At 33.1% G+C, this 15,102-nt stretch overlaps 1 protein-coding gene across 1 annotated transcript; it reads right to left on the bottom strand.

Moving 5' to 3' along the window:
- Positions 1 to 3,965: 3,965 nt before the first annotated feature.
- Positions 3,966 to 5,488, bottom strand: LOC138887834 (MAR-binding filament-like protein 1). Its single transcript, XM_070169623.1, has 3 exons — positions 5,101 to 5,488; positions 4,858 to 5,013; positions 3,966 to 4,600 (listed from the first exon to the last, which is right to left on the bottom strand). The coding sequence occupies exons 1-3, from the start codon at positions 5,486 to 5,488 to the stop codon at positions 3,966 to 3,968; spliced, it is 1,179 nt and encodes a 392-aa protein (XP_070025724.1).
- Positions 5,489 to 15,102: the final 9,614 nt, after the last annotated feature.

Genomic DNA, 15,102 nt, shown 5'->3' with positions numbered 1-15,102 from the left:
GTGCAATTGCAGCAAAAACTTGCAATTAACTTAGATATACACCTAATTCCATATTCTAACTCCCTGTGGATTCAAATCCCGACCTTTGTTAGGTTATTCTTGCATCGACCACGTCGCTACTTAATTATGGTGTAGGTTTGGCCGATATCAAACGGTATAGGGATGACTTAGACTTTGCCAAAAAATACTTTTTATCTAGTTTTACCTGAATATTTCTTTCATTGCCAATCATTGAGGGACCAGGTTCTCAATTGGGTTTTATCAACCCCAATGCCAGACGATTTTTCTCAAAGTGTTCTCTGCTCAGGGCTTTGTGAATATGTCTGCAATTTGATCTTCAGTGCTGCAGAATTTCATGCATATAAGCCCTTTTTCAACATTGTCTTTGAGGAAGTGATGACGTACATCATTGTGCTTGGCCCTCTTATGTTGAACTGGATTTTTTGCCATGGTGAGTGAACTTGTATTATCACATAAGAGAGGCACATGGTCTGAGAACACTACAAAGTCTTCCAGTTGTTGCTTGATCCACAGAAGTTGAGCACAGCAAGAGGCAGCTGCTACATATTCCGCTTCTGTAGTTGAGAGTGCCACCGAATTCTGCTTTCTTGTACCCCATGAGATAAAGCAATAGCCCATGAAATGTGCCATTCCAGATGTGTTTTTCCTGTCCACTAGATATACTGCATAATCCGCGTCATCATACTCAATAAGATCAAAGCTGTCACCTGAGGGATAATAGAGGACCATGTCCTACGTTCCTTTGAGATATCTCAGTATTTTCTTGGCAGCCTTCAGATGAGATTCCTTTGGATTGGATTGAAACCTTGCACAAAGACCCACGCTGAAAATAATGTATGGTCTGCTTGCAATGAGATATAGAGTGACTCTATAATCCCTCTATACATGACCTGATTAACAGGGGAACCAGGTTCATCTATGTCTAGACGGGTAGCTGTGGCAATACGAGTGTCGATGACCTTTGATTCTTCCATATCAAACCTTTTCAGCAGCTCTTTGATGTACTTTTGCTGACTTATCAATGTCCCTTTTGAGATTGCTTCACTTGAAGTCCTAGGTATAAATTCAATTCTCCCATCATACTCATCTCGAATTCACTCCCCATGAGTTTTGTAAATTTTTCACAAAGAGAGTCAGTTGTGGCTTCAAAAATGATATCATCAACATATACCTACACAATGAGCAGGTTCCTCCCTCATTTCTTCAGAAAAAGAGTGTTGTCAATTTTCCCTCTTGTAAAGCCATTTTCTAGAAGGAATTTTGACAGTCTTTCATACTAAGCCCTGGGAGCCTGCTTTAACCTATACAATGCCTTGTCCAGTTTGAACACATGCTAAGGATACTCGTGACACTCAAAACCAAGAGGCTGTTTGACATAGACTTCTTCTTTCAGACATCCATTTGGAAATGCACTTTTGACATCTATTTGGAACAATGTGAACTCCATATTAGATGCAAAGGCAATTAGAATTCTAATGGCTTCCATTCGAGCTACTGGAGCAAATGTTTCATCATAATCGATCCCTTATTCTTGATTGTAGCCTTGAACCATAAGCCTTGCCTTGTTTCTTGTTGTATTTCCAAACTCATCAAGTTTGTTCCTGAATACCCAGCTGGTTCCTATGATAATTCGATCTACAGGTCGAGGAACCATGTGTCGTACCTTGTTCCTTTCAAATTGATGCAGCTTCTCTTGCATGGTTGTGATCCAGTCTGCATCTTTCAACACTTCTTTGATATTTTTGGGCTCTATTTGGGAAAGAAAGGCTGAGAAGGCAAGTGAGTTTCTTGCTTTTGATCTGGTTTGAACTCCTCAGTCAATAGGAGTTTATGTTGTCAAGAGGATGTGAGCTTTTGTGCTTCCAATTTGGTACATGAATCTCATTGATAGAGGACCCATGTATGTCAGACTGAGATTCTTGGGCGCTTCTTACTTCAGCAAGTGGAGTACTTTGGACTGCATCAACAACTCTATTTTCAACTTCAGTTGGTGTGATCATGGGACCAGGTTCCTCTTTAATAGATGGATGAACACTTGCATCATCTTCACTGGGTTCCTTTACATGACTCATCTTGTCTGCTTTTCCATTTGCCATGTCAATGACTTCTTGTGGAACAGATAAGGGTTCTCCATCTTGATCAACATGTCTGTCTTTCTCATACGAAAGGTGAGATTCATCAAAGATCACATGTATATTTTTCTCAACACATTGAGTCCTTTTGTTGTACACTTTGTAAGCTTTACTTTGAGATGATTATCCCAGAAAAATTCCTTCATCACTTTTGGCATCGAATTTTCCAAGAGCTTCCTTTCCATTGTTGTGAACAAAGCATTTACACCCAAAAGTCCTTAGATGTGTCAGCTTGGGCTTCCTTCCATTCAGTAGTTCATATGGAGTTTTGTTCAGAAGGGACCTGATCATGCACTTGTTTACCAAATAGCAGGCAGTGTTGACAGCTTCTGCCTAGACGTTCTTTGCAATCCCACTGTCAATCAATAGTGTTCTTGCCATGTCTTCAAGAGTTCTATTCTTCTTCTCCACAACATCATTTTGTTGAGGTGTTCTTGATGCTGAGAAATTATGAGTGATACCATTTTCGATACATAACTCATCAAATTTGGCATTGTCAAACTCTGTCCCATAATCAGATCTGATGCTGGCTACCTTATTACCCATCTTCACTTGGATCTTCTTGACAAAAGCAACGAATACTTCAAAGGTTTCATCCTTGGTCCTGAGAAACAGAGTCCATATGAATATGGAGTAGTCATCAACTATCACAAAGATGTACTTCTTTCCTCCGCTGCTTGGCACCCTCATAGGTCCACATATATCCATGTGAAGGAGATCAAGTGACCTTGAGGTGCTGATTTCCTTTTTGGCCTTGAATAAGGATCTGACTTGCTTGCCTTTTACACATGCATCACACACTTTGTGATCCTTGAAGCTTGACTTGGGCAGACCACGAACCAAGTCCTTCTTAACTAATTTGTTCAGTAATGTGAAGCTTGCATGACCTAGCCTCATGTGCCATAGTTCAGCATCATCATCTATAGTACTTAGACAGCTGATATCACCATTCTCCAAAGACTCAAAATCAGCAACATAGATATTTTTGTATCTTTTTGCTACTAGCACCACCTCACCAGTCACTAGGTTTGTGACTGTACAGATTTTTGACCCAAATTCCACTTCGTTTCCCTTGTCACAGATCTGGAAAACACTTAGCAAGTTGTACTTCAATCCGTTCAAATAGTACACACTTTCAATTGAGTATGAGAGAGAATTCCCAATTCTTCCAACTCCCAGAATGTATCCTTTCTTTCTATTTCCAAAGGATACACTCCCTTCTTGCAGGGCCTTAAGTGAAAGGAAATCATTTGTACTTCCAGTCATATGCTTTGAGCAGCCACTATCCATGTACCATTGTAGGTTACTTCCTTTCACTGTTCTCTATACAAGAAAATCAGGAGTTAGACTTAGGAACCCAAACTAGTTTGGGTCCCTTATAATGAGAAAAGGGATGAATAAGAGATCTTTTGGTCCATGCAGGCATCATGTGTTTCTTATATGAGGGACTAGGTTCTCTACCAGTAGTAACTTTTTTAGCAAAAGATTTATTTTTGTTGCTGTGACTAAAATTCGGCATTACAATTTTCTTTAAAGTGCCCATTGTTAATGCATTGAGTGCAAAGCCAATTGTTAGATATAGTAAAGCACTTGCTATGAGGGTTGTAGGAAATCTTTTTCCTTTGAAACCCAATCCTCTGCCTGTTTCCCCCATTGTTGGTGTACATGGCAGTGATAGTATCAGAGGACCAGGTCCATTTGAGTGATTTTTCAAGATCACTCTTCACTTTGCCTAGTTCTACCTGAAGTTGTTTGTTTTTCTCAAGCTAAGCACACAAACTAGACTTCACTGAATTTAACTCACTTTCAAGCTTAATGCGTGCCCCGTTTGCAACTTCCTTTCCCTTTTTTAGAATTTTCAGGCCTACTCTCCATTTTAGGTTCCCCAATTGTTTCCTTCAAATCCACTATCACTACTAATAGATCATCTCTCTCGTGCTCAAGGTTAGTAACTTTCTCAGATAAGACTTCTTTTTCCCTTTTTACACACTTAATGGTCTCTTTTAGGTTTACCACAACTATCATTAGATCATCTTTTTCATGTTTTATATTTGCAATTTTTTTATCTAAGGCATCCTTCTCTTTCTTTAGGTTCTCAATTGTTTCCTTTAAATTAACTACACCGTCTACAAGGTCATCTCTGGTCTGTTCTGCTTCTCCTAACTCCACAGTTAAAGCATATTTATCATTTATAAGACTGTGATAAGCATCAATTAACACATGTGTTAACGAGATGAGTTTTTTAGGAGAATAAGATTTCAGATTTCTCTGAACATCTAGAAAATTTAACTCATCATCGTCGTCATCTTCATCATCATCAGACTGGGCCATCAAGGCAAAGATTGTATCATACTCAGTTGCTTCACTTTCCACTGCCATCATTGATCTATCGCCATGATCATTTTCTTCATCAGATTCGCTGGAAGAGTCTCCCCATGCAGCAAGTGCTTATTTTACAACATTGTCAGCGACATTCTTTCTATTAAAGCATTTATCAGGAATCGGGTTCCTCTTAGCTGCTTTCTCAAAGTTGTTTTTGTACTGATCTTGCTTTAGAAAAGGACAACCCTTGATGAAGTATCCTGGCTTGCCACATTTATGACTGAGGTCATAATTTTTTGGCTTGCTAGAACTTCCCTTTTTTGGAATGCCCCATTCCTGCGAAGCATCTTCTGGATTCTTCTTGTCAAGTAAGCCATTTTACCATCCTCACCACTTGAATCATTCATGTCCGTCTTGAGGACTAGGTTTTTCTCCTTCTTGGGCTCTCTTCTTTCATTGTCTTTCTTCTTCTTCATTTCATATGTTTTCAGATTGCCAACAAGCTCATCAATGGTTAGCTCCTGCAAGTCCTTCACCTCTGTAATCGCGTTCACTTTGCTTTCCTAAGAAATGGGTAGTACACTAAGGATTTTTCTGACAAGCTTGTTTCTTGGAATAATTTCACCAAGAGAGTGAAGCTCATTGATGATAGAGGAGAACCGAGTATTCATATCTTGGATGGATTCATCGTCTTTCATCCTAAAGAGCTCGTATTCATTTGTGAGCATGTCGATCTTGGATTGCTTCACCTGTGTTGTTCCTTCATGAGTAGTCTGAAGGGCTTCCCAAATTTTCTTGGCTGACTGATATGCTGATATCATGTTGTATTCGTTAGGACCAATGCCACAAACGAGAATTTTCTTTGCACAAAAATTCTTCTCTACCGTCTTTCGATCATCATCATTGAATTCCTTCCTTGTCTTGGGAATGACTACAGCTGGGTCACCAAGGTTCTTGGTAGGGACAAAGGGTCTGTCACAGATGACATCCCATAGCTTAAAATCTTCAGCCATGATGAAGTCGTGCATCCTAGTTTTCCACCATCCTTAATATTGTCCATTGAAACTAGGTAGTCTGTAAGTAGACTGGCGTTCTTCTAAGTTTGGAGGAGCAGCCCTGAGGATCCTTTCTAGGTGTTAACCTGATAGATAGAACCCGCTCTAATACGAATTAATAGAACATAAGGGTCCACCAAACTCTATAGAAAATCATGTTCTCTATCGGTTCCACTAGAACACACGTACATGGCAGTAAGTAAATGACAAGAGGAATTTTATATGAAAAAATTCCAGCTCAACGGGATTAAAAACCACGCCTTACTCTTGTAGGATTTCAACTTCACTACTGAGCAACTTTTAGATTACAACCTATGCAACCTAGGAATTAACCTCTTAATCCCTCACTAACTTGTAATACTCTATTACAAGCCACTTTGTAATAACTCTATTACAAAGACTTTACACCTCGACTAACTCTAGTCAAGACTCAAACACAAAGGTTTAAGGTTTACAAAGAGTTTCCTACAAAATACTTCTAAACAAGCTAAGTGTGAATTACAATTGAAGAACTATTATAAAGTTACAACTTAACTAAGGACATATGATGACTTGCTGTGGGGAACTGGTCTGTAGTAGTGTTATTCTTTGTTCTTGATGCACTTGAGAATTTCTTGCTGGATGATCATGTGGGAGAGCTTGAGTAAATTCTCTAAAAGTTCAAGTGACTTTGGTGTAACTTCCTTGATGTTAATAATACATGTGTGACATCACTTATAATGATGTAAGCAAGGTAGGTAAAATGTCTTCCACAAAAAGTTGATTGATGCACTGTTCCTATACAGTAGCATGTATAGACAACAACTTTACAGTTGGAGAGTTGACTTTGTACAGTTGCCTCGGGAGTTGGTAGAGATCTGTTCCCTCAGCTGTTCCTTCAACTCAGGAGATTTGAACCATATCCCAAGCTGGAGCCTTGTGATCTTAAGGTTTTGAGAATGTGTAACAGATTCCTTATTTGGTTCTTGATAGTAAGTTTGTTAGATCATCAAAACATAAAATAAGGTACTTATAAACTATCTAAGTATGTGCTCGGTTAAGTTGTCAAACTACGGTTGCACATCAACGACTTTTTTCACCACCTTTTAAGCTTGTTATAGAACGGTGTAGAAATGAAAGTAAAGGTTTTTTGTGTCTATGATAATTCTTGAAATAAGATTGAGAAATTAACAAATCTAATTCAATTTTATACACCCAAGAGTATGCCTAGTTAAGAGGGATCACAATAAAGTATATTTGTGAAGGCTTAACAAAAGTTGTGAAGGACTCTCATCAACTAACATTAATTTGAGGTAACTAACACTAATTAGGAGTAATTCATTAAATTAGTTAAATCTAAAGTAATAACAGAGTATGTTTTATACGATTTCACTATACATATACCAATATACGTAGAAATTTACCTAAGGGGATAATAAAAGAAATGCGAAACAACATCTTACGCTAATAAAGTAACCAACATCCAGCAATTGCCCAAAGCCCCAAAATATGTACGAGCGCCAGTGGTTTAAATTTCTGAAACGTGCTCTTTAGCTGGAAAAGAAATGACTTAATAATAGACGGTTAGAAACTAATTAACACATCTTGTCAACAATTATAAGGATAAAATGCTATAAAGCAAAAGGCCCCTATACCCAATATGGCTTGCGCACACGAAGTAGGTCTAGATGTATGTTTTTTGCGATACATCCATGCATTGTTGAAAGTGTATTTGATAGGCTAGTCCCTTCCTATTTTCACGTTCTTCTATTGTGTTCTTAGAAATAATTCAACACATTTGTTGTCTTCCGCTGGATCTTTCTTTTTAATAATTGTTCTTGCTATGTTTGATATGAAAATTTGTCGCATTGACATAAACATATTGCTCGAGTAGTAAGTACTCTCCATTTCCAACTCTAAGGTTGGGGGTTTCAAGTCAGCAAGGGAGTAAAGTGACAAACTTCTTGTTCTTGGAGGGATAATAAGAAAAAGTTGTCGCATTGCACTGTGTTTTGGGAGATAAACTACTACTAGTCCTTGTGTTTTTACTATATTTGCACAATTGGCCATGTAATAGTACTGTTTTTTTTAAAAAAAAAAAAAAAAAAAAGGGTAGAACATTTGTTCTTTACTAAGAAATTATCACCTCATTTATAGATGTTTAGTATTGAACTCTTATATGGAAATAATATATTTCTACAAGATTTCATTTAAACAACACAATTTATAAACAAAAGTAGAACAATATAATTTCTAAATGGAGAAACGCAGAGTGAAATGGCAAAAGGAGAGCTACAGCATGGAAGGCTTTGACCGGAAAAGTTACTTCTTTTATATTCTAGTTTCACTACTGACCTTGACGATGGTGTATGCCTAAAATTTATGTTGGTCTAATTACCTCTCTGAACTTTGTTTAATAATCTCGACCTCCCTAGATGTTGATGTGGCAAAAAGCGTGAATATATTCTCTTTTAAGTACACGTGTGAGAAAAGAAAATCGAAAATCGGCTTCCAAATGAAGTGTTTTTCAACAATTAATTGCTACTTGATCAAATACACAATGATTTAGTTGTTCCAACTATATTCTCTCCTCGTTTCTTCTTAATAGACGTTGCATGTATATTTTATCCAACTGTGTTTGTTTTCCATTTTAATACAATGGTTATTTTTTCAACTGTGTATTGTTTCTTCTTTTTTTTTTGACCAAATTTATAAAGTTTAGCTAAAACTACTTTTGACAAATAACAAAAGGTTTAGCCAATGTAATGGAGTTTAAATGGTATATTTTCTAGAGAAAGAAGAAAACTACTATGTTTTTTTTGTGTTCATGCAATGGTTATTTGTTTTAACTGTGTGTTTATTCTGAATATATATGTTGACGATTGTTGAATTTTATAAATAACGCTTCCTCCTTTTAATTAATGAACTTTACGCGACACAAATATAAAATATTCAACATTCGAGTTTTGAATACCAAATAGTTATATAAACAAAAGAAATCAAATAAATTGTATCTCCTATACAAAAAATCTCTCTCTTATTTTATGCGATTCGACATTTAACAGAAAACGTCGTTATCGACTCCAAAGAGTAAAAGATGAGAAAGAAATGAAAGGAAAAGAACATAAGAGGGAGCCTACAAGGCTAGGAATGGAAGGTGCTAAGGCATATGGCCCAAAACATAAAAATGGTCCATCATCTTTTAGTGCAAGTTCCTTGTACATTTCCTTGTTTTTGTTGCCACTTCTAACATAAATTCAGCATATGATCTACATGCATGCACTTGCTGCAGGACTCGTCAACATTGCAGATATTATTATTTCCTCTTTCAAAGGAAGGAACTTTAACAAACTCGTGGAGTAGATTAGGCATAAATTTCTTTAGTGGAAACATACATCAATACTCTAACCTGCCTGCTTCCCCTAAAAAGATACAGGTACCGGTCCAAAGTTAAGGAAAGAGATAGGAGATTCGAGCAGAGGCGGATCTAACATTTCTCGAAGATCAGTACACCACTAAAGAAAGGAGAAAAAAGAAGTATAAAGTAGGAATTGATTCTTGTTCATTTAGGTAAATAACTCAAGTATTCAATCAAGTGCACCAATCAGCCTTTTTGAAGTATGAGTATATCAGTAGATAACATTTGACCAACTTTAGAAAATATATACATAAAATACCTAGTTTGCCGGGGAGACCATAGGTTCATGTGTTCCATAGTCTAAACTATAAATCCGCTCCTAGATCTAACGTTGATCTAATACAAATTGTGGGAATTCAGCTGAATTTATTAATTTTTACTCGAATTATATGTATGTGCAACAAATTTAAAAATATAAATAATAAGATACCACACGCTTATTCTCAATTTATGAATTCTAAATCATGGATCCGCCTACGTCGAGGAGAGAAAAAAAAACGACAACCTTGGCGGTTGATGACCGGTCTCGATTTCCATTTCAAGGCCTTGGCGAGACCCAAATACTATTAAGTTAGATCTGTTCAATGATGGCATTAAACTGTCGGCATTCTCTTATCCCATTCCACCATCATTAATTAATTTTTAGCACAAAATTAAGTTCCAAATTTTTTGGTTCTTCTATCGACTTTAGTCTTAGAAGATTTGAGTGATATGCGTTTTAATTTAAATTACTAGAGTGTTTGTCAATTTAATGCGTTAGGCTCCTAAAAAGTATCAAACACATGTACTTACCGCATTTATACTGTTTTAATTCACGCAAGTCTTTATCAAGAGATGCCTACTGTATATTTAACAGCTTATTTCACTATCCGGGGTTCATTAGTTTAATTATTCTAGCGTAATTAGTGACATGGTGGGGAAGGAGAGTTCGTAGTTTTTATTAACTCTTCTCTCTATCTATCTCATTCTTTTCATATGTCACTTTAGCTTTACAATTTTGGTCTTAAATAGTTGTCATCTTAAAAATTTAAGAACATACTAATCTTTTCTTGAATTCTATCCTTACTACTTTACGAAAGTATACAATCATTAATTTATCATTTAAGGAAGAGACACGAATAATTAGTATACATCTTATGATTAATTATATGAAATGATTTTCTTGAAGGCCAATAAGTGTGTTAAAACCTTAAAATAAGTGCCAATATTAGAGGCATATGACGTGTGAAAGTCAGTTCATTAATTAGTTTAATCATGCGGGGGAAGGGGAATTCATAGTCTCTAATAAATCTCTCTCTCTCTCGGATCCTTTTTATCTTCACTTTAGATCAAACCTCTTGTTTTTATATATTATAATATTAGTACCCGCGCATAAATATTTAAGTTATTTGGATTGTATGTAAATAATCTTAAAATTTACACTTTCTCAGTAAATATAGATAATCATTGGATATTAACTACATGAAAAATTAACCATTTATTCTATTTTTCTTTTTTGATACCATTCTTGCAGGTGTCATTGGATCCTAAAAATAGTCAGGAAGCAAAATAATAATTCATATTTCTGGCAAAACAATCAAATGTTGAGACAATAAATGACTATTTGGATAAGATTTAACTCTTTTACTACTACTTGAACTCTTATTTGGTGTGTTGATATCTCTTAGAAAATATTTTTTTCTTAAAATTTCAGTTTCTAAAGCATTATTTTTCAATAATAATTATTTTTTATAATAATATAATTGAAAATATTATTCTTAATTCAAAACTCAATTTAGTTGGCTATCTAAAAATATAAAAAATTCTTTAGCTAGTGATTTTTTTTATTCCATTTTGATATTTGACATTAACCATGTTAAATATCCGAGTTATTTGAATTATATGTAAATAACCTTAACATTTAAATCTTCTAAACAATTATAGATAATCGTTAGATTAATTAAGAAACACTACATGAAAAAAGACTAACATTTTCTCAATTCTCGTAGTGATAATTTTATTTTGCATTATTCTCATAGGTGTCATTGGAACCTAAAAATAGCCACAAAGTGAAATAATAACTCATATTTATGGAAAAACACAAAGGTTGACACGATATAAACGATTCTTTGGTTACGACGTGACTCTTATACTACAACTTGAACTCTTATTTGGTATGATTTTTATCTTTCAAAAAATATTTCTATTTTGAAATTTCAATTTTCAAAACTTTACATATATTATAATAATGATTATTTTTATAATGATGCAAGTGAAAATATTATCCTTAATTTAAAATTTACTTTAATCGGCTATCTAAAAATTTAAATGATTCTTTGGCCGGATTTATTTCTGTATGACTCCACTTTAAGTTTATCGATATTTCTAGCCCCAAAATTTAAATTTTTAATACCCTATATATACAAAAAAAAAAATCTTCGAATTATTAAATGTTAAATTAGTTTATTATTGCATATATTGTCTTAAAATTATAAAGTAGTTTATTTTTCGACACCATACTTGGTTTAACCTCAATGCAAACTACTCAAATTACATTTCAATTCAAATTTGAATATCATATTAGTTTGTTAGTAATAGTAATTTTTTTAAAAAGACACATAATGCAAATTAAAAAAAATATTCAAAGATATCCTTATCTTATAATCTATGTATTTGAGTTGAAAGAAAATATTTGAAATCGATGAGATTAACTTTCAAATTTTTTATACTCAACAAAGATGAAACATAAGAAGAAATTTGTTGTCATCTTTTATTTCTCGTTTTTAGATCTTTCTAACATTTTTTTCAATATTTATTTTCTTTTATCTTATTTTTTATGTCATTATTTCTGTTGTTACAAAAAAATTAATTTATTTCACTATAAAAGGATAATTTTTAATAAAAATTGTCTATATATGAACTTTAATTATATTTTTAGTCTTTGGTTGAAATTATTTCATATTTTTCTTTTGGCTTTATCTAATTAGCCTAGATAGGTGCTCACCCGACTACTTAAATTAAAAAATTGAATGATGTATAATTTATATTTAATCCATATATAATATGTGTATAATCGTGTGTTGTTGTTATATCATCTATTTATATTATCTATAAAAAGTAAACAATAAATATGACCGGATATTATGTAAATATTCCATAAGATTTCAGTTTTTTGAGTTTATCCATGATATGACTTCTATTATAATAATTTTAAAACTCTCTACTAATGTTCACAATATCTTATCTTTTTATTATCTTTGAATTAAAAAAAGTAAAGAGATTTTTTGAAATAATTTGTTTACATTTAAAAAAAAATATTTCACGGCATACCAATTTTTTATTTATATATACTCTTTGTTACACTTAAAAATCGTTATAGAAACTATCAATTAGAAATCAATTTATCTCTTGCTGAGTTTGAAAAAAAAACCTTTCACATAATCTAATGATTAAAAACTAATATTCTTCAATGAATAAAATATTATACCATTGCAATGGCTTGACTACAGCTAAATGAAGGGGTTTCAGCTTATACCCCTTTAATTCCTTGAATGTGCTAAATTAAAATTAATGATAGCAATTATATAGCCAAAGTTTTGTTATTTGTTTGATGTCCATTTATGCAAATTGACTCTTCAAACAAATATTCTTCAAGAAGAAAAAAGAAACAATTTTTTTTTAATATTGATTGATTTTGTGATGTTTCTTTCTCCAGCATATATGTTTACTTTATTATATATGTAAGTAGACTTTTATTTGATTTTGTAAACTCTTTTTTGTTATTTAGATAAACATAGACATGTACCCTATATATTACATTTATTTTTAAGAAAATTTGTTTTATTCAAATCTAACTACAGTGTTTCAAAGAATTATACTTATAAAATTTTAAATGTGAAAGAATTTGTATAGTTATATGGAGTAATTTTTTTTGCTAGAAGTATTTAAATAATTATAAAAAATAACAAAAGTTCTTAACATGATTGCACATGATCATTAACGAATATATGATAACATGATAATAAATTTTATTTTTAATTTAAATTCTAATTTTAGAACTTTATTTATAAATTAAAAATTATCTTGTAATTCAAATTCCATATATATAAATTATATATATATATATATATATATATATATATATATATATTATTTTTATTTAACTAAAATAGTCAAATATATAATAAAGTTACCATATACTATTGACATTTATTAGCTTGCCACTTGGCTTAACCATAATGTCAATTATATATGGTAACTTTCTTGCTTTAATATATATAGATAGATTTATCACCTTAGAAAATTTAAAATTTCTCTCAATTCTACCCGTAGTTACTACCCAAAAAGGCATGTGATCATTAATTTCTCACTTAAGGTAATATAGGAATAAATATCACCTCTTATAACTAATGTATTTTGAAAGATTTTTTTTAATAGTGTGTCAAAACCTAAAAAGGTGCCAATATTAAGGCACATGAGGTGTCAAAGTTAGTCCATTAGGTCTAATCATTTATTCTCTCTAGTCCATTTTAATTGTCATGTTTCTCTTTTACACGTTCTTTAAGAAACTATTAATAGGAGGATTTTTTTACTATTATAACGTTATTTAACACTCTTCACTTTTAGGTTTTCTATGCTATGTAGTTAATATTTTATTTTCAAGAACATTTAATACTAAGGGCAAAAAAGAAAAAAAAATAATTAATTATATCTTAATTTTCTAAAACGATAACTATTTTAGACCAACTATATTTAACAAGCACGACAATAAATATGGACCGGAGGAAATACTATATATATGAATTAAGGGTGTCAAACGGGTCAGGTTGACCCGTTTCAGCCCGGGCCAGACTGGTTGAAACCCAGATCGGTACTTAGGGGCCGGGTGGGCTGGGTTAGGGGGTTGGTCCATTCACCTTAATACATCCGGTTAACCGGACCGGTCAAATTTCTGTCAACCAAAATTCCTGAAGACTCGGTTAACCGGCCCGGCCCAGACCGATTTAACAGCTAGATTTCTGATTTTTTTTAAATGTCATATGACCGTTGCCCAACGGGTTGATTGCAAGAATAGTCCTTTTTTGGGCAATATTTTTTCAAAAATAACTTTTAGTAATTATTAATTTAGCCATTTGAAAAACTATAAATATACCCCCCCCCCCTCTTCTTCATTTCTTCGCTCATTTCTCATTTTTCAAACTCAAATTTTCAATTCAAGTTAAATCATGCCTCGTACTTCTAGAGTGCGCTCATATGTTTGGGAATACTGTGAGGTGGTAGAAGAAAATGAAGAAGTTCACAAAGTAAAGTGCATGAACTGTGGTCTAGTCTTAAATCTTCGTCTAAAGTGGGTAGACACAGGCTGTTTAAGGAGGCATATGAAGAGTTGTCTTGAGCGTCCTCCAGAAATTCGTATTTAAGTTGATTTGAGACAATTTGTGTTATTTTAAAATTACTAGACGTACTTATGCTTAATGTTTTAGTTTGTTAGATTAATTTGAAGTATTGTTATGCAATAAAAATTTAGTTTTACTCTTTTTTCGTTAATTTAGTTGTTGTTAAATGTAAACTTTAATTTGTAAGTTTGAAAAAAAAAGAACTTGTAAATTATAAGTGCAATATTTTCCATCTTCATTATATTCTATTATCTTAAATTCTTAATGAAATATTCAAAATTTCAAATATAAAGATTTTAAAGCCTTTGCATCCTTTTATTCAAACAGTCTTTTTATAAGATTTTTTTTTGGTTTGATATTTTTACGTTGTATTAATATAAATTACGATAGTTATACAAAATACAAAAAAAAATATTAACCCGGCCCGGCCCTGCCCCGACACTTGGACCCATAACCCTTACGGTTCATTTTTTACCCGGATGGACCCATTAAACCCAGTATAGACTAACCCGTAACCGGCCCAGATTAAAAACCGGTCAGTTTTATTTTTTTCCACCCCGGCCCGGCCACCCGTTTAACACCCTTAATATGAATCGTGATAATTTAACTAATTAATTTTAAGGGAGCGTCACAGAATAAGGTGCTATATATGACACGCCCGTAGTGCCAATCCCTTTTTGTTACAGTGTAATTCATAATAATAACATATCAATAATAACAAAACCAAATAAGGTGACAAAAGGCTGTCAAAATCTCAACGTATTATATATATATATTCTCTCCCCAATACTGCAACCTGA

Source organism: Nicotiana sylvestris, chromosome 3 (genome assembly GCF_000393655.2).
Source record: "Nicotiana sylvestris chromosome 3, ASM39365v2, whole genome shotgun sequence".
Taxonomy (NCBI): Eukaryota; Viridiplantae; Streptophyta; class Magnoliopsida; order Solanales; family Solanaceae; genus Nicotiana; species Nicotiana sylvestris.
Note: the sequence above shows the minus strand (reverse complement) of the source record. Positions and strands in the feature narration are given on the sequence as shown.

Bases quoted from the DNA above. Each gene is read 5' to 3' on its own strand.
- LOC138887834 (XM_070169623.1), bottom strand. From the start codon at position 5,488: ATGGCTGAAGATTTTAAGCTATGGGATGTCATCTGTGACAGACCCTTT. The intron at 5,014-5,100 runs GTGAAATTATTC...ACGCGATTACAG, and splicing joins CAATGAGCTTCACTCTCTTG to AGGTGAAGGACTTGCAGGAG. The intron at 4,601-4,857 runs GTAAAATGGCTT...TTGTAAAATAAG, and splicing joins TGATTCAAGTGGTGAGGATG to CACTTGCTGCATGGGGAGAC.